The sequence below is a fragment of the Athene noctua genome, chromosome 13 (assembly GCF_965140245.1).
Source record: "Athene noctua chromosome 13, bAthNoc1.hap1.1, whole genome shotgun sequence".
Taxonomy (NCBI): domain Eukaryota; kingdom Metazoa; phylum Chordata; class Aves; order Strigiformes; family Strigidae; genus Athene; species Athene noctua.
In genome coordinates, this window is record NC_134049.1 from 15,586,266 (window position 1) to 15,606,201 (window position 19,936).

Consider the following 19,936-nt stretch of genomic DNA (forward strand, 5'->3'; position numbering starts at 1 on the left):
TAGCGGCGGACTTGCCGGCACCGCGCCCCGCCCATCCCTCCTAGCCCCGCCCACCGCGGGCCGGGCCGGGCCCCGAGGGCGCGGCGGGGCCGCCATGACGGGCGGGGCCGCGGGAGCGCCTCCCCGCGGCCGTCGGGCCCGCTGCTCGCCCGGGGAGAGCCCCGTCCCTCCCCGCGGGCTCTGCCGGAGCGGCAGCTGCGGCGTGAGGGGAGCCGCCCCCCGCGCTGCCCCGGCGGGTCGGAGCCGCCTGCTGAGCGCTCCCGCCAGAAGCGACGGGTCTGGCCAAGCGCCCGCTCGGAGCCTGGGTTCCTTTCTGCGGCTGAACGTGCCCACGCAAGGGGCTGAAGCGGGGAGTGTGCTGAACTACAGCGCTCGTTTCCGGGGACCGGCGTTTATTCCACCGTGTTACGGTCAGAATTGTTACTGACAATAGCCATGCCCATACTCGGCACGTGCCGACTGCTTCACATCATAGGTGAGGTTATCCAGCGACATTCCGTACTGCCTAACTGCTCTGCACAAGGAAGCTGGTGATTTTCACACACTCTTCTGGCACCACTGTTGTACAAAGCCTTGGGGAGTCAGCCCCAAAGTGGAAAACTTTCCTCACTAAAGACAAAGCTTGGGGCAGTCTGGGCTGATCGCTCGCACCCTCTGCAGGGATTTAATAGTCTTCACGCCACAAAGAATAGTCTTAAATAGTCTTCACATCACAAAAAAATAGTCTTAAATAGTTAAACAGTCTTAACACCACAAAAAAAAAAAGCATCTGCTTTGAGAAACTAGCCTCAGACTGCCAGTTGACACTTCAGTGACTGTCCCCATTCTGTTCTTGGTTGCTTAGGCTTCATCTTCTGATGCTGCAGACAGGCTGATCTACAACGGTAAAAGAAACATCAAGTCTTATTCAGAAACTTGGTTTCTAGGTATCGATTCCTAAAAATATGCAAGAAAAGGACATGAAAATGGAATATAAAGTAATAGGAAAAGGGAAAATAAAGGGTTTTTTAAAAGGAGAAAATCCCACTAAAGTGTCTATCAGGCAATTCTTCTAGAAGTTACCCCTGTATCTGGTCTGAATATATTCCCTTATCTTTCCTGCCACGTCTCCATTTTTTCCTTAGGGAAGAAAAAGCAAGAAGCACACTCTTTTGAAGATCCTTTACCCATTAAAAATAGTAATGCATAAATCAAACAGACCAAATGGCAAAGGCTAGGAAAACACCCCAACTGTTGACCATTCAGCTTCCCTAGCTGACTTTCCTTCAGCTGACTCAGATTCTTCTTTTCCTTTCTTAAAATGTCAGCAGTACTGATGAGTTAAGTGCTTGTTGCTTTTCAGTCAGTCCAGAACTGCTTGATTCTATGAACATGGCTATTTTAAAGTATTCTGGGATCTGTGTTATTTAATAATGTTTAGCAGTAATAACATGAAGATTAGTATCATCCCACTAAGATACCTTGACAGCATCTCTCTTAACTTGTGGAGGGACTTGCAAGTGCTGTCTCAAGAGCACGATTGTGTCATCCTGGATTTCTTCTTCCTAGAAGCATCGTGCTTCTGTTGCAACACAGATAGTTTCTAATTGATGGATACATTGAAGACTGGACAAGAAGCAAGAGCCATAAATCCAGAAGTTTAACCTAGCAAGGCCTGTGTCCACCTGGACGCTGGTCTGCCTTCAGCTGTTTCCACTTCAGGAGACTTCGGGAGTGGGATGGGGAAGGGTTCATCCTCCAATAATGTTGTCTGAATATCGTTCACACTGACTGGACCTGTCAACGAATAATCTAAATCATCGAATCGTGGAATGGTTTGGGTTGGAAGGGACCTTAAAGATCATCTAGTTCCATGCCCCCCTGTCATGGGCAGGGACACCTTCCACTAGATCAGATCGTAATAATATTAGGCACAGCCTAACGTTAGACGAGAAAAGAACTGATTATGGTTGAGTAAAGAGGTGTGTGGTGGCACGACAGTACATCTCTCCAGGGGTTCAGCAGGAGCGATGAAGGAAGTTGGTCAGACCTGCCAGGGCAGATGAGGGTTGTGCTGCTGCTGCAGTAACCCCCAGAGCGGGGGGAGGCTGTTGGGCGGCTGCATTCCCTCGCCTCTTGCAGTCCTGGAAACGCCTCACGTGAGTAATTTGATGGGATGATTATATGGGTGAGTGGGAGAGAGGAGAAAAGGGAGTTGAAGTCTGATGCCTGAATGTTGCAATGAGGTGTCTCCTAATCCCCTAAATAATAAGCTTATAGTAAAGGTAGGCTCTGACGAGTCATTCCTAGCTTTCAGGTTTCAGACATGGTTGCAGCAGAGCAACTAGCGATAGTCTAGCAGCCAGAATACACAATTTATCCCCGGGATGCTGTTCAGGGTGTGATTTTTTTAGCTCAGATCCCTGAGGGGTCGTGGCCTTGTGACCACCAGAGTATAGGCAAGGCCTTTACTAATGACTTGAAATGCAGCAGCTGACCAAAGGGAGCAGAAGTGTAAAGATCACCTATAGGAGTCGTGTCCACAAACACAGCACTCGCTCCTCAGGCTGCAGACAGTCTCAGGTTTAAAACAGGGAAGTATTATTCCTGTTGTATGGATGAGGAAACTGAGGCACAACCAACCCTCAGCACAGCTCTGAGTCAGAGGAACTACTGCCTTCTAGGAAACCACACAGCTCATCTTAGAGATGCCCAAAGGTTTCTGCTTTGAAGGAGAATCTAATAAAAATGAAATAGATTGGGCCCTGTGGTCATTTTACAAAAGGTACCCACTGGAATATGTATCACATATCAGACTCAAAGCAAGACCCTCTTAAAAGAATCGGCTGTAACAATTTTAGTACCTAAACTGCATCTATTTTTGTTCTTGTTCAGCCTCCAGTATCCTTAGCTTTTAAAACACATAAACCACTTATTTTCCTTCCGTTTTAAAGGCTGAAAACTGACATGAGAAATGCCTTGATTTACAGAAAACGGTCTTCAATGAAGGATATCAGCTAAAAATCATAGAAACAGTAGCCAGAGCATAAATATTTAATATAAATCTTTATGATTCTATATACTAGAAATGATTGCAGAAGAAACACAAATCTGTAGAACATGAGTTCTCTTCCAATTGTATTTTACAAGATTCAGCCTATCAGTACAATGACATTTTTCCAAGTATCAAAAAAATAAAGCAAAACAGTATTACATTACACAGTCAAGACAACCAAAATAGTGATGTGCTTCACAAAATCTATACAGGTTAACCCTTAGCAGACCATCCTTGCTTGCTTCCAAACAAAAACGCTTGCTGCCAATGTTTTGGTTGTTGTTGGTTTTTAAAATTTTTTATATTTTTTTTTAATAAAATTATGACTACTACCTAAGAAAATGATGCACCTATGCTACTTCTTATCAGCCATTTATCAACTTGTTTAGGATTTCATTTATGTATCAAGAACCTAAAATGCAAATCTGAAATGAGGTGGGTTTGGTGTAAGCGAATCTTGGAGAGCAGTCCTTCAAGATACACAGCCACACTGTTCTCCAGCTGAACGAGTTTAATGCGACAATTAGTTTTTCCAGAAAAACTGCCTTCCTGTGAACCTCCGCTTGGCTTCTGCTCCCCAGCAGTCTTTAACTGACTGAAGGCCTGGAGCCCTTATTGCTACAGTCTCAAATCCTCTTATTCTCTCGTGGTCAGTTTTTGGTGGGGTCAGCTCCTGGCACAGGCTGGCGCAAGGAAGCGGGTGACACCCGTGACCTGGGGAGGGCAGGAAAGGCACGGGAGAGACTGCGAGCCTTGGCCCAGCCCAGGCCGCTGGGGAGCACTGCTGCAGCCCCCACTCTTCTTGTCAGTCTTCACATTCCAACTTTACACCGTTCACAGAATGGATTTTCAAGTCATTTTTAACCACAATCCTCAAACCAGTCTGTTTGCCTGCAAATACTGATGGAACACCTCCCTGAAAGAGGCCTTTGCCTTCTAAAAATGAAGACATTTGCCTCACTCCCAGGAGGCTAGGGCTGTGAACAATTAGCTGTGCGCGGTGGTCCGACGCTCACCGTGCTGCCTGTGTGCCCATGGTTGCTTTATTTCTTCTTGTATCAGTCTCTGATAATGAGATTAAAGAAGTTTAATGGCATGAAACGTGGAATTGGCGTGGCTGCAGACAAAAGGTACCCTCAGGCGCCTTTGCCGCATGGATCCGCAGGGGTCCTTTCACCAGAAGAACGCTGCCTGTCTGACGGAACGCTCTGCTTGGAGTGGAAGACGTTATTTTAATAGAAGTGATTAGTTTCTTTTGGCACCTGCTGGGACAAACTTATCCAACTGAGCTGATGTCATACCAGTAGGTAGTGTCAGTTTTAAAAATTTTCTAAATTGACAACAGGTTGTGGAAGTTTACAGTCTGGCCTTGACTCCTCGAGTTCTCTGAAGTTCTGAGCTGCTTGTACCAGATTCCTTCCGGCCAAGCAAGCAGTGATTTGACCTTTCAGCTTTGTGAAGATGCTCTCCGCGGCCTTCAGGTGGAACGTGTCGGGAGCGCAGCACAGCGCGGGCATGAAGAAGGCACTGTTCACTGCCCCAACTCCCCACACCTGGGTGTACTCAGCACCACTCAGCCCTGGCTGCACAGCAAGAGGAACAGCAGCAGGGGTCAGGCGGATGGTTCAGTAGCCGTAATTCCCTGCAACACAGCATCTTAGTGCAGGCAGGGGCTCACTTCAGCCCTCGTATCAATTGTAAAGTTACAAATCTCATCATCTACTTGAATATACGAATGATACGTGGTTGATTCAGGTTGGTTTAGACCAGAATAAAGGGTATGATTTGCAAGGCCATGCTATAAGGAAGCCAGAACCAGGAGGAAAAATAAAGGAATATGGGTATTTACTCAGTAGAGTCACAGACACAGAGTTTGTGTTTCTGGGCTGCTTTCCTTGCTGACACGCAAGCTCTACCATTAAAGGCCGTTTCACTGTTCTTCTGAGATTTCCACCTCCTCATCCACTCCCTCCTGGTCTCTTCTCCCGCTTGGAGCTCAATGCGTCTCCAGCTGCACCAGTCCAACCACCAGTACGACTGCCCTCCAACTGGGATGCGGGCAAGACGTGATGTGCTGGGGACGGGGCACGATGCACTACTAAAAGGGACACTTGCTTCCGGCAGCCAGTTCTCCTTCAGCGCAGCACTCGCAGACCTGATGATTTGTGATAATTGAGGTGCTTTGTTTAAAGCAGATGTGTCTCCTCAGCATGCCCTTGGGTGATACCACTCTTGTTTTGGAAGATTTTTAATCACGTCTTGAAACATTCAGGCTTTCTGATACATTTCAAAAGTAATGAAAAAATGTTTTCCTACACACTGGGATGGTGAGATGAATCAAAGGTGGAAAGGAAGCCAATAACACCAAGCTGTGTAGCTAGGATAGCGTTCACCAACTTAAGGGGGGGGGAGGGGGGAGAAATTGAACGTGTATTGCCAAAATAAGTATGAAAGACATTATTTTGCCGCCAGAACCAAGAACGCTCAAACCTAGAACAGAATACACGTGGACATGTAAAATTAACACACAGTTACCACGATCAAGCAAAAGACCACAAATGAAATCATTAAGAACTTTGAAAATAGGATGTTGTGTTTTCTAAAAATACATCAAATTGGAATAAATGATACAGCTACAAGATTAACTGCTTCAGTTGCGCAGTTCTACATTCCAGGCTCAAGTAACGCGCGTAGCTGAGACTCCCCCGGTTATCAGTGTCAGTTTTGGTGTGCACAGTTTGATCCAGACTCGTGTCAGAGAAACAGGTAAGTCTCACCCTCAAGACTAATAAAATGAAAATAAAACCTGACGGATTATAACTCTGCTTCATGCAAAGACCGTTTATGCCAGAAGCGTTTGACACTTTTAGGAGCTTACATTTTGAAGAAGGTAGACTCATTCTGCAAAGAAAGTTCAGAATGATAAATACCAGACTTGCAGCACATTAAAATATTAATATTTAATATGTTTACTAAGCAGTCTCTGTTACTTTTGTTGTGCATCTATGTAGAACTAAATCCCTCGATTTACATTTTGATTTCCCTCACTGATCTGATCATCACAACACAGATACAGCTGTAAAGTGCAATGTATGCTTTGGTTTCCTTAACTAAAGAAAGCACTTTCAGAATGGTTTTAGCCAAAGATAGGACCCAGGTGTTTAAGGACATTATTTGAACAGAGGATCATCTCTTTCTACAGTCAGAGAAAGGTGATGAACTACTTAACAAAAATCAGTTCATTCTGGTAGGCTAGTGAATTTTAAAGCAGTTCTATTATGTCAATTACTTGGAGAAATTTGGAAGAATTCCATGTTAAACAAGGATTCACCGTTAAACCAATTAAAAATCTCAGATTTAGATTTACATTTTAACGAACAACTAAAAAATAGTTGGCAAACCATGTAGCAATTCAAATACAAGCTGACCATTTTCAAAATCTATAAATATTTCCAGAACCATCTTATCGACATAAAAACAGGAAGGAAGGGGGATGATTACAGGGTTCACACGTCTGCGCAAAAGCATATATAAAGGTAATGTTATGTACATTTTATTTCAATAAAGACATAAGACAAACAGCGTAAAGATGCCCAGATGCCCTAAAGATAAATACATTTAAAAGATTCTCATTAAAATGAATCTGTAGTATTTCTTTCCTGCAAGCAAAATACCTTTCTTTAAATACAAAAAAAATCAGTATTCTGAATTGCAAATGTTTTCACTTTTTTGCAGAAAATCTGCCATGACCATTTTTTTTTTTTTAATGAATAAGGATTTTCCACAAAACAGGCTTGCTCTACATGCTAATTTTTTTAAACAGTTCAGTGACACAATGTGCTAGCTACATACACAACAGATAATATAGTAAGAAAACACTCAACCTGATGAAAAGTTAAAATCTTCATTAATACACTGGAAAAAGTTGACATAACTCATGCCTTTTAAAATCAAAAATACAAAAATTAAATGTTTTCCTAAAAAGATTTTCCTTATTTTAAGGACTCATTTGAAAATGAAGCTGCATGTAATTTGTACAATAAAATTGTACAAGTAAACAGGTAATATACATAAAAAATTAATTGACATACTTCTCAATTATCAGTTGTCCACCTTTAATTTCCAATACTGTACTTTCTTAACAAGCATACAAAATATCAAACTTCTCTTTAGAAAAAGTGCCGTTCTGTGACATCTTTTACACAAAAACAGTCTGAGCCTATGGCGTGTTAATGCAGTCTAGAGGCAAAGCATCCTAACTTTTACAAATTATACCTTCCATAAAAAGCCTCCTGAAAAGGAGATTACACACCATTATAAAAATATCCACCTCTTGGAGTAGCTGCATTAGAGAACCAAGGCTGAGAGACTATTTCCATATAGCATAGAAAACCACTATGATAGCAGGCTGACTGCGTCGGTGGCGCGGGAGTGTCTGTACCACAGGATTCTGCATAGTTACTGCCAGGTACCTGCGCTGTCACACCGGGTGTAAAACTGATTGTAACGACGAGTGTCACAGGGGGTACCATCAGCCCATGCACAACATCTTAAAATACTGAGCCACTGTGCAGAATACTTCAATCTTGGAGGAAACAGAAGGCAGCAGTAATTGAATTGCATCAAACCTAAGAGGTGACCAGACTAGTTCTCCTTTCAAGATCTGCATGCACAGCATAGTCTGAGGTATTCCTTGTCCATCAGTTGGTTGTGCCACTGCAAGATATCGTCTGTCCAGAGTACATGCCATCACAATGGTTTAAAATATTCTGAATATTAGTAATTCTTATATTCTTCTTATCTAGCCAGTCTCTTGATTTTTGAAAAGATTTCAACTACAGTAGAATATTACAGAAAGAAAATATAAATGCAGGGTTTTTCTTTCTAAATGAAACTTACATGGACTAAAACTAGAGAATATTTTTAAACAAATATACAGTATGCAGGCAGACGAAGCAGGAAAACGGCCATCCAACTGTTTAATAAAAAACTAAGAAAATTTGGCTATTTCCAGAAAAACTATGAAGCGCCTCAACTAAAAGGAATGCATAATGAAATTCTAATCTAATACAGGTCAAAAATGTAAAAAGGTTATAAACCTTAACAGGAAAAATAAAACAACTTTTACTGGCCATTCCTGTTGAAATGAGAATCTTAAAAGTAACAGAAAAGTGGCTACAAACCCACTTAGAGCACCGAACAGAGAGAAAATAAGAGTCCATTTTCAATCTCTGTTATTTCATAAAATCCTGTGTTTCTACAGGTCAAACTGCTGGTGGCAGAAACAGAATTCTTTATAAACTGCAGATGTCCTGTACATAAAAAAATTTAATTGGAGTTGCACTAGTTCTAAAGACTTTTCTGTTCTAGCCTACCTACTGTGTTGTACTGTATTGTACTGAATGTATTCAATCTCAGATATAGAAAGTCTCTTTCTGTAACCCTTGATTATTATTGGGCACCAAAGATAAGAAAAGCAAGACGGGGTACAAAAATGCAAAATTTCAACAGTAATGGCAATGTTTTGTTTTAGTCCAAAAGGGTCCTGCATTTTCTCCCCCTTCAGTAATTAGACAAAAGGCTTTAATCTGGGGGTAGCAAGTCATGCAAGCGAAATCTGTCTCTGATGTGAGGTCGGACATCTTCGTTCTGTAGAAGGGGAAAAAAAAAAAAAAGGTACAGGTTTTAGGAGAACGAACATATCTATAAATCAGATTTTAGCGGCGTCAGTTTTCTAACACTGGTATTTTAATGTAATCAAATATAAGCAATTACAAGAGACTTAAAGAAATAACTACATAACGTTAGCAACGATTTAGGAGTAATTTATTTGCATTTTAAGAATAAAGGCATACATCATGGCCAGCAAGAGGCATTATTTAATCTAAATGCCTACAGATTCTCCATTTCATTATGATTGATGTTACAATTCCCCATTTCTTGATTAAAAGCTCAGTTAGAAGTAACACCAGTCTCTCTTTTGCTCTGTAAATACATCCTTATGCATACTCTGAAATACTGCCCGGAATACCCTTTCCAGCAAGAGACATATGTGACTTTTAGCAGTCTAAAGCCAAGTGACTCAATCAATCTTAAAATATGTGAAACTACTTAAAAGAGTTAACTATCATTTTTGGGCAGGGGGCAGGGAAGAGCCAAATAAAGGAAACACTTACCAGCTCTACAAGTTTCTCCAGAAATGGAATCAATTTTAGGAGTTCGTTGTCATTTTTATCCATGAACCAGCTTTCTATAGGAATTCCATTTGAAAGCTAAAGTTTAAAAAAAAATAATCAACACATGATTTATACTTAATTTATCTAAAAATATGACTTGTGAAATAGCATTTTTGGGGAAAACGTTTCCAAGCTAGAGTTTGATAATATGCATTCTTCCTCTAAATTTTGTATTAAAATTCACTTCCAAAATATCTTCCTTTGCATACATTGCTACAGAAATTCCCACATCAAAGCTGAAATAGAACTAGCTCTAAAAGTTCTGCTGAGCTGAAAAGCCTTGGTATTTTGAGAAAATTTCACGTTAAAACACACATACTAACGGTGCACTGGCTATGTCGAACAGATTTGGGTTATTTTTGCTTCTTTCATGTAGGTGAGATGCTCAAGATCAGACTCTGCCTGCACATCTTTATCTGTAGAGCAGGTACACACCGTACTTTGGGGGGAATCTAAATCCCAGCCTGTAACTTTGTAACGTTTAACCATAAGAAATTTTCACAGCTGCACATCATTCCAACCAGCAATTTCCTCTTTATCATTTCACTGGCATTAAAAAACTAAATGCACAATAGAGGCCAAGCAACAGACTGGGCGGACTGGTGGTTTAGACAAACTGATGAGAAATAAAACTGACTGGTTATATGGTCTGTTCACAAGAATTTAGTTTGCACTTGCTCGGCTCTTCACAAAACGAACAGAAAAGCAAGCAAGCCGGGGTGATTTCTTACAGCTTTGATTGTTGACTTAAACACAAGCTTAAGCACAAAAATAAGAAGTTAAAATATAGAGTTTCACTGTCTTCATTCACAAATCTTTTTGCTGCATCTGGGAGTCGGCTGACAGCAGCACCCTTACCTGATAAGCAAAGGCTTGCGGTGAATTGTCAATTATGATCGTTTTTGAAAGATCTCTACCAAGAATGTTTAAATCCTTTATGTAATTTCCTTGTACACAAACACAATGCTCACGGAAGAGTCGATGCCTGTGATTAAAGTAAAATACTAATTAATAAAACAATTTACAACATCTACACTGCATATGGAAAAAGAAAAGTTAACTCTGCCAAATGTTATCCAGGTTTTTTTTTCTTTGCTCCTTTTAAAGAATTGTTCCTGTTTTTTCCATTCTCTTTTGAGCTTTTTACTGGTAAATTTACTAGTTAAAGTAATTTTATATCAACCCAGTTCTGCAGGCAGTTGTTTGCATCTAAACAGAAGAGCTCAACTCAGATGTAACAAATATTTGTCAACAGGGTCTTGCTTCCAAACCATTTTTGCGGATGGACTGACAAAGGGACCCAAAATACTGGAATGCTGTTGCAAGGCCCCAAGATCAGAGATTAGTTCTGCACGAGTCAATTTATTGGGTTTGTTCCCTTTATCTTGTTCCAACTGTTACAGCACACGGCTACCGTGTGTCCCAGAAAACAAAGTAGCAGAAGAAATGTTTTCTTTTTTGTTACCTCTGTTGGCAATTAACCTATTTCAGTTATTAGAGCTTCAAAAAAGCCTCCAGGCCAAAACATTCCATCAACTTCTTCCTTTCCAATTACCTCTTTTAATTTATTACAGATAGACTAAAAGGACTCAGATGAAAAAAATACCAGGAATAAACCTCCCATTTCATGGAATATCAATGTAAATATAATTTTTAAAATAAACTGTAAACTAGACAGATTTTGAGTTTTACACGGTCATATTACAGTGCAGTTTCTTCAAGGCTGCTGCTGTTTTTCAATGAAGTTTTTAGAGGCTGTATGTACATCGCGTGCTTCGTTTCATAAAGGGGCTGAGTTCCGAATGTTGCTATGGAGGAAAATAAGCCGGTGCCTCGGCCGCGAATGAATTTATATATAGATTGTGAGTCACACGTGTGGAGTGCTTGACAAGTCTACCTTTAGGCTAATGCCAAAACTAATCATGCCTTGATGTCAGCTTTCCAGTGGCACATGAATCACAACTAAATTCATGCATCACATGAATCTTTCTGCAAATTCTTAGAATACTGTTTGGCTGTACATTTTATTACCTTTTTCCTGTTCCTAACACAGTTAAAATTGCACTCCTGAATCATACGTATTAAGTTCTGTGAGAAAGACTTTTAATGCTACGGACGCACGGTCAGACTCATTTTCTGTAAGTGCAAAGACCCTGTTCCTACGTCCCGTCTGGGATGTATTTAAAAGTCTCATTTTGTCTGCCCGTTCAAAGTGCAGCGGCAGGTAAGTTTACCAGGACCAAGCTGGGATTCTGTTCTGCATGCCGCATAAAAACAAGCAGTAAGATGACTGTTCCTGGATGAAAACTAGCAAAGAGTTTATCTTCACACTCTTAAGGAAAATGAGTTCCAGTGTGCCTAAACAATCATGGGATGAAACCACTGTCTCTGTCCAAATAGTAATTTTATTATGTGTGTAAAGAAAATCAAATTTTCACTGAAGAGTATCACAAGAAAATGATGCAGAGAAGTACTTGGCCGTGATGGCCCACATACAGGATTTATACAGTTTGTGCAGTTGTTCACTGCCCTTGCTCAGGATGCCCTGTGGAGGGTGAGCCCCTGAGCAGACCCGCTTCGGCTTCAACTTCCCAACGTTCCAGATGAGAACAACGGGATGAATCTCATCCAGCAGTTTCTTTATGCCTTAGGGAACTGGTTCTTGGGAAATGCCAGTCATCTCCCAACAAAACTCAGTACTGAGAAATGGAAAACAACTCAAACTCAAAACCCCCAAACCAAATTATTTTCTGATTGAATAAGAAATAAAACCATGCCGATTGTAAAGATCACGATACAATTAATTATTTATAAATAACACATCGAGTTTGAGTAGTTAAAAAGTAATTTAATACTCAGTTCATCTTCTTTGTTCATAATGTGTTTTCCAAAGCTGCTCAAACACATTTTGGATACTCAGGAGCTCATTTTTGGTGAGCGAGCCCAACTCACTACGGAGAAGGAATGGGCCCAGTTTTTGGCCACAGAGGGCAGTGTGAAGCTGCCTGGCTCTATCTTATCACCAAGGCAGTAATTCAATCACTTCATTTCATTCTTCTCTCACTCTTAGACCAGACAAACCCACAAAGAATCAGTTTAGTGGGACACTCTGCAATAACGAACATGTCATCATCGCTTTCTTCATCACAAAGGTTAGGAAACGCTACTTAGTTTGCGTACAACAGATACATTCACAATTTTTTATTTTTACCTGACCAGTTGCTTTTTAGGGTCTAGTATGTTCAATAACTTGTCTGCATACACCTTCTTAGAAGCAGTAAAAAGAATGATCTATGGATTAAAGGGGAGAAAGGAATTATTTTAGATAAGTATGTGAATATAATTAAAAATTAAATTCAAAGGTAATGTCTAATAGTTTTTACCTCATAAATCTGAGACATACGTTCCAGGAATTCTCGGAAGAATGGCCTTAACCGGACATAAACCTGAAGCAGAAATGGACTTTATTAAAGATTCAGGATATTTCAGCTATCACCTGCACTTCTGCGTATCAGTTTGTAAAGATTAGGTCAAAATGAGCATTATCAAGAGAGGAAACAGCAAATATTAATTTCCTACAGACACTACATAACATTTGGGTTCTCTGTGACTGTAAATTTGGGCAAACTGTTCCCTCGTGAGCTTTGCTCTGCATCTGCACAACGCAGCCCGCATCCTCCCTAGTCATAACCCAGAGTTGAAGGGAAGGTGAGTTTTGCTTTGCAAGTGCCAAAAGGATTATTCTGTTTGTGTCATTTTTCCTGAGTAAATATTTACTTTATTGCGACCTAAATATTTCTATTCAAAACTAAGAAGTCAGTCACAGAAAGGATATTAATGTTTTCACTGCACACAAGGTAATAGTTGCTAATAATGGCACGTAAAGAGGATGATATTTGGTTCTAAGGTTTCTTCAGGAGCTTGATTTCACATGAACAAGCTTATTCTCTGCTACGGAGGAAACACAGGTGTCACTCTCAAAACCACCTCTTCAATGTCTCTTCTACAAACCCTCCTGGCAACCAAAGCAGTAAGCTAAGGTATCTGTCAATATTCCAACGGCCACGAATATAAATAAAAGCATTTTCTATATGATTTATTATTCCTTTAAACTCTGGATTGAATTATATTGGTCACAATGGCCCGTTAAAAGAACTTTAAAAATTGTTCAGTAAGATCAGAGAACAGTTATGGCTGCCTGGGTTCCTCATGTGTGCACACTCCTGGTTTATTTTTTAATTTTTATTTTTTTTTTTTTAGTCTGTAGATAATTGCAACATTTTTTTAATGTGTCCTAATATAGATTGCTGCCACACAGTTATAAGTGGGCATCTAAATATAACATCGATCTTAATATCAATTTTTCTCTAAGAAGTTCACATGTGAATGCAAACAAGAAATCCAGGGAAAATAATTTCTTTTTAGACTATGTATTTCTAATTACCGCTTACACACAGACATATATAATTTAACAGTGACATCAATGGTGGATTCACTGGGCTGTTTTCACTGGTTTGTGACACTGGCACCAGGTCACACAATCACATCACTACACCCAGCTACGATGAGCTGACCCAGAACTCTGGGTGACCAAAGCAGAACAAAAAGTTCTATCACTGATGAGTAGATCAAATGTGTAAGATAGTTTTTTAAAATACAGATAAAAGTTTAATAATAATTGTCACCATTTTTAATGACTGAAAGTTTATCAACAGGGATACATGGTATCACCTATGAAAAGCCCCCTCAACGTTTTTTGGTGGGATTTTTTGTTTGTTGGGGTATTTTTCCCCAAAATGATCATCACATCCTGTTATTTCAATGGCAACAAAATCTAAACGTGAAAAATCAGAATTGTCATTCAACGTCTTCCTTGTGCAAAATACACAGGACTTTAACTCTTTGAAGGTGGAACACGAAGGAAACAATACTCCTTTCCTGCATTAAAGAACCCCCCCAGAGGACACGTGTTGCACCTCTGAACCTCCTGTAACGCGGGTCAGCGGAGCCGCAGCGTACCTGCCCCACGCTGTGTCCCACCAGCACCGCGCAAGAGGCCAGTGAGTTCACCTGCACCCGCGAAGCTGCACTTACCCGCTGCGCTTCCAAGACAAGCGCTCTCCAGCACGGCAAGACCCCCCCCTGGCGGCCCCGCCGCATCCATGGCCCCCGCCCAAGCCTGGGGCATGCAGAGCCGGTGCCAGGCTGCCCTGAGAGCTGCTCCTCTCACCCACAGAGTCTCCAGAGTCTGCTGTGAGGCCTGGGGCAGGCGCGGCCAGGGGCAGGCGCAGCCAGCCCCAGCCCAGCCCGCAGGGGACACGCACAAGGCACCGCTCTGGTCTTGCTCCAGGCCTGCAGCAGGAGGGACTTGCCAGGTAAACAAGCTCGACCCATTTCCGACTGGACCGTGACTTGAGTGACTGCAAGCAAAGACCATCTCGTAACCAGACAGAACTGCCGGCAGCATAGCTGCTGGCTCTCCAAGGCTCAGAACTGCGATTCTACAACTCCTACTGAACTAAAATTAAGTCTTCCCAACCTAAGACCAGATTTCTTTGTGGATGCTGCTCAAAATACACTAAAGCTTCCTGGCTTTCAGATCCGATGCTCAATGGCTCTTCTCTTATTTCTGAGAGACAGACAGAGTGGAGTTCATGAGGAGGGAGAGCTGGAATTCACAAGCGTTGTTTGCTTCATTCCATGGCAGTGACAAAGTAAAGCATCTAAGTTGGTGCTGGCGACAGCGAGATGGAATACGTGTAATACTATATTCAATAACCTACAACTGACCTATGGAGTTCCAGAACATCTTTCAAGGATCACAAAGATCAAAGGGAGTTATTTGGTGATAGATCAGTAAAGATGCATTTCAACTGAACAACTGAGCGAAAACATCTGCCTTTTGCCTATGGCCTGCTACTGCACGGAAGGTGCCCTCTGAGAGGAACAGAGGGTCAGATGATCTCATGTCTGGAACTGGAAGCCGGCAACAGAACAAAACCTCTTTACCAAGAAAAAAAAAGATAAACTTCTTCGTAAGATAAGCCGCTTATCTTATTATGTAAAGTAACACAACAAGTACAAAGTCTAAAGTCCACAGCTGAAGAGCTGAATATTTATTTTTGTTTTCTAGTCAGATGTAAAATAGCACTTAACAGATATGGTATTTAAGAAAACTTAGGCTTTGCAAAGACTCTATTTTTACCGCGTCCAAAACTTTTTAGAGATTTTTTTTCAACCAAGAAAACACAAATTCATTGTCTCAAAAGCCTGAAGTAAATAAGCCCAACTGTACCCATTTCATAGATTTTTCTATTTTTTTTTTATTTTTAAACAGAGATCAGTGAGTGTGACTCATCCAAAGGTTTAAAAAAACCTGCACGTCAGTGCTGGAATTGCACGGTAATTTTTACGTTTGCAGAACACTGCTCTATGCTCTGAAATTAAATAGTTCTTCTCTTCTGCATAACTCTGGGTAAGTTGTGGGAGATAACATACAAGCAAACAAGCCCTTATTTTTAGAAACCTTTCTTTAAAAGCAAACGGTCACTTACAATTGCTGAAACAAGCAACAATAGAGCTGAGTTCCTGGAGATGAAACTTGTGCTTGGCTCCCAGGCCAAGGGACTTCAGCTGTATTTTATAACAGAACTTCCAGAACCCAAGTCAAGCTGATTCTTGCTGCTGTAGTATCCTACAATGGCCAGTTCTGGAGCATCTTTTTGAGAAAGTGCCTGGTTTATCATCACATGATTGCTGCAAGAGCACTGGCTTGATGCCTTCAGATGGGTAAGAAAATTGAAATGCTATGAACCCAGGCTCACATTAGCAGTATTAGTCAGACTTAACGTGAGAAAGAGAAGATATTCAGTAGGAAAATGAGCACTGAGCTGGGTTCTACTCTTTCTTTAAAAATAATGAAAAGGTAATTGTGTAATAATTCTGGAAAACCTACGCGAAAGTGGTACATATTTTGATACTAACGGAAAACATCTTCAGAAATGTCTCTTTCACATCTAGCATTGTTTTCAGTGGATTATATTATGCAATACTTTATAAATAGTAACTTGCTGACTTCACTTTGCTCAGACAGCTTAGTGTCTGCTTCGCTTCTGCTGGCAGCCGAAATGACTTTCAGAATGAAATATGGAGATTTGAAATTAATACAGGACTGTGTCAAAGGTGATGGTCATATTGACAAGCAAAAAAATACATTTTGAATGCTCATAAATAGCTAATAATTGACTAAAAATGCTAAGCAGGGTATGAAATACCAACAATCTTCTTTTCAGCTTTTAGCACAAAGGAAGATTATTTGTCTTTTTGCATATCATACCCTAGTTAAACGTGAACTTAATTCTATTCTTAAAATATTTATCTTGCTTATTGCCTGTTACCTAGTAAAAAGTAATGTTTCGTCAGCATTTAGTGTGACGTAAAACCAGCAAAACAGAATAGGGTGATGGGGAGAGTGGGCTCAAAGACAGTGGCCAACTCTGGCAAGCCTGCAAGAAGCTTCTGTTCCTTGGCAAACACAGGCTAGACTCCAGAGAGAGCTGGGAGAAAACTTATCCAGGACCCACAGAGTAACTGTACTGTGTACAATGCCATTAAATAAAGCTTTAGAAATCCTGTAAGTCACTCTTCCCGTTGACTTCCATTTCCTAAAGGCAAAGTCCCAGTTAGATCTCAGCATAAACATACAATCACTAGAAGGAGCACAGTTATAGACAGGAAATACTTGAATCATACTGAGATCTTTCAAGAGAAGGAAGGGAAAAAATGAAGCTTCAGTCTTCCTGATTCTGTTAGCGGTGTCAAGAACCTCCAAAGAACTAATTCTAAGGCTCATCTCAAGTTCAGCCTAGAGGAAACTGTGCATGGCTATCACCAAATAAGAGGTAAGATAAACCCATGTTTGAAAATTATTTCAGCTTTTCAGACTCTGAGGGTTTTAATATGAAACAGCGAAGAAAAACATTTTTAAAATCAGGAAAAATACCTGGACAAGTGTCCTTTTAAGGTGCCTGATGACTGGCTCATTCTCCAAAGATACTACAGTGGGGTCCAATATCGTGCGAACTACATGGTGGGGAAGCTGTTGCTACTCCCAGGTACATCACACAAAAGGACCTGAGAACAACAGCCTGGGTCAGTGCAGCATCTCTGGTCGTTGCTGGAAGAGAGTTCCTCCTTCCCACGCTCACTCCTCTGTGGTACATCCACGTAAAACACCCACAGCTAACAATACCTCCTAAAGCAGAACAAAAACCTACATCCAGCAGTCTCCACAAGACAGTCAAAAACGGCTCTAAGGACCCAGCAGACTCTCTCTGGGAGTCAAGAGGCAGAACTGGCGTTGGCGAAGCGTACAGCGAGACCAACGACCGAGAGAGAAGCTCGTTAACGCCAGGCTCTGAAGATGTCCTCTGTACAGAAAGGAACGAGCAGCCAGCGTGGGCTGGATTTCCCTGCCAAGGGAAGAGTGTTCGCAGCGGGCGAGAAGCGGTACCTGGGACGTGCCCCTGGCTGAACTGCTGGCGTCCTGTGGGGGCTGAGATGGCTGCCACAGCCACCCCTCAGGCGCTGCAGCGGAGTGCAGGACCAGCGTTACCGCGCTGCGGCGGCCACGAGCGGTGCTGCCCAGAATTGCTGACACGAGAGAACCCTCCTCCCAAAGTCTGACACCTGCAGTTTATAACCCAGCTGGGAAATGCCAGACAGTCACTTATCGCTCTTTAAACAAGACGATAACAAAATACACACAGCAAAGATTCATGTGTTAAGCAAAAGGAAAAGGTGTATGTATTTCTATGCACACTAATTACCTGGTAAATGACATCTTGAAAAAGAACTGGAAAGGTGAGTGCAGCATCTTCTAATTCATTTAGACTACAGTGCACTAATGTTTCATCCTATTAAAAAAAAAAAAAAAAGATGGTATAAAAGAAAGATTGTGAAAAGAATGCTGAAAACAGAAGTAGTTTTCTGGATTCTTATGCTCACTTTAAGGTAGGTTTATTTAGCCTGGAAAAATCTATTTTTGTGCAAGTGCTGTCAAGACTGAAGAATAATTTTTAGAATGAATTACATATTTCATTATTCTTGCAGCTTTTGAAAAATTTCACTTAGAATTGTGCACTAGGGGCATAAATGTGATATTTTAATTTTGTAGGCTATCCTGTCATTCAGTTCAAATGTGCATCTGTCAACTTGAATAGTCTATCCATTCATACCACCACTAGAGGACATGCCAGTTGATATTGCTCATGATAAAATCATGCTCCTGACATCATTAACAGGGTCTGAAATAACTTTCAACACAGAGACACTAAAAGAAATTATTACAAAAACAAATACATTTTCTATTAATATATTTAAAAGTGGATTTGTGACCTCTAAGAATGTTCTGAGAATTGAAAAATTCATTCTTGATCAATCTTAATGCAGGACATATGAAGCTGAATTTTCCCATTTATTACATCTCATTTGTTTTCACATTGGATTTAGGAAAGCTTTAAGCAAACAGATAACTGTTTGAGACAATAAACATCGTAACACTTGTTGTTTTTTTTTTTAACAGGGTGTTAAGTACTCAACAAATGCAGCAAGCATTCTATTCTTACCACTATTATTTTTTTTTAATGCAGACTATAACTAAAATACTAAAAATTGTGTCACATTCAACAAGGCCTTTTTGTTTAAAGCAAACATTACTAATTTCAGCAACAAACAAAATAAATGAAATGCTACATATCTCCTGCTTCAGGGGGGGGATATATAGATATTTATAAATATTATAAAGTTATAAAGATATTTACCAAGTCTAGAACTAATGAGAATTCTGGTGTGCTTCTTGTTTTCAGTGGAAGAGCTGGCTTCCTGTTGAGCTGTTCTTCTGTTAGTGGTGGAACATGTTTGATGAAATAATATCTGAAAAGAATATGGATTTTGCTGTAGAAATGTACATACATTACTTGACTGGTAATGTTGTAGCCCAACTTAACATTTCAAATATTTAAGGCTGCACAAGAAGTACTTGAAATTGAAAAATAACCTGTATCAATACACACTTGGTTTTTTTAACTTAAGAGCTTTTGGGATTCATTACCATAATTTTAAAATGTTCCAACTTAAATAAAAAATGTCTTAATCCAATGCCCAAAATTATCAATTTAATACTTTCAGTACAAACATTAGCACTTACGGGTCAAAGACTTCCCAGTCTTCTTCATAGGTGGCTTCTGCATGAGCTGATGAGTAGCCACTGTCTGGAGATACTGGTGCTAAAATTCAACGAAAATGACCAAAACAAAAAAATAAAACAAAAAACCACAAGAGCTAGTCTTATTAGTGCAGTTTTTACAAGTGAAAATTTGCACCTGATACACAAGCGCCTCAGACAACACTGAAAAAGTCTCCGTTCAGCACTGCCCTCCCAGTGGCCATCTCTCCTCTGGAAGAGCCCACGCAGCTCTTCAAGAAGCCACCCAGGGCTCCAGGACCTGGCCCAAGTGACACTGCCCAGCACCCACATGCCTCGGGTGAAGTGAGCTACCCAGGCACAGGCTCCAGCCCAGCAGACAGCTCAGCTCTGCCAGGCTGCAGCTCCCTCCCCTCGAGGCCGAGGGGCCCGCCAAGAGCAGGCCCAGAGCTCAGATTAAAG

At 40.9% G+C, this 19,936-nt stretch overlaps 1 protein-coding gene across 1 annotated transcript in view; it reads right to left on the bottom strand.

Annotated features, from left to right (window-relative positions):
• Positions 1-3,028: 3,028 nt before the first annotated feature.
• CTDSPL2 (CTD small phosphatase like 2) overlaps positions 3,029-19,936 on the bottom strand; it is a 45,440-nt gene continuing 28,532 nt past the window's right edge. Inside the window, exons 6-13 of the mRNA XM_074917185.1 lie at positions 19,478-19,556; positions 19,092-19,203; positions 18,099-18,185; positions 12,654-12,716; positions 12,482-12,561; positions 10,129-10,255; positions 9,211-9,306; positions 3,029-8,683 (exon numbers count right to left, since the gene is read on the bottom strand). Of these exons, the coding sequence (XP_074773286.1) occupies positions 8,618-8,683; positions 9,211-9,306; positions 10,129-10,255; positions 12,482-12,561; positions 12,654-12,716; positions 18,099-18,185; positions 19,092-19,203; positions 19,478-19,556 (710 nt within the window). The 3' untranslated portion in view covers positions 3,029-8,617. The remainder of the gene's footprint in view (positions 8,684-9,210; positions 9,307-10,128; positions 10,256-12,481; positions 12,562-12,653; positions 12,717-18,098; positions 18,186-19,091; positions 19,204-19,477; positions 19,557-19,936) is intronic.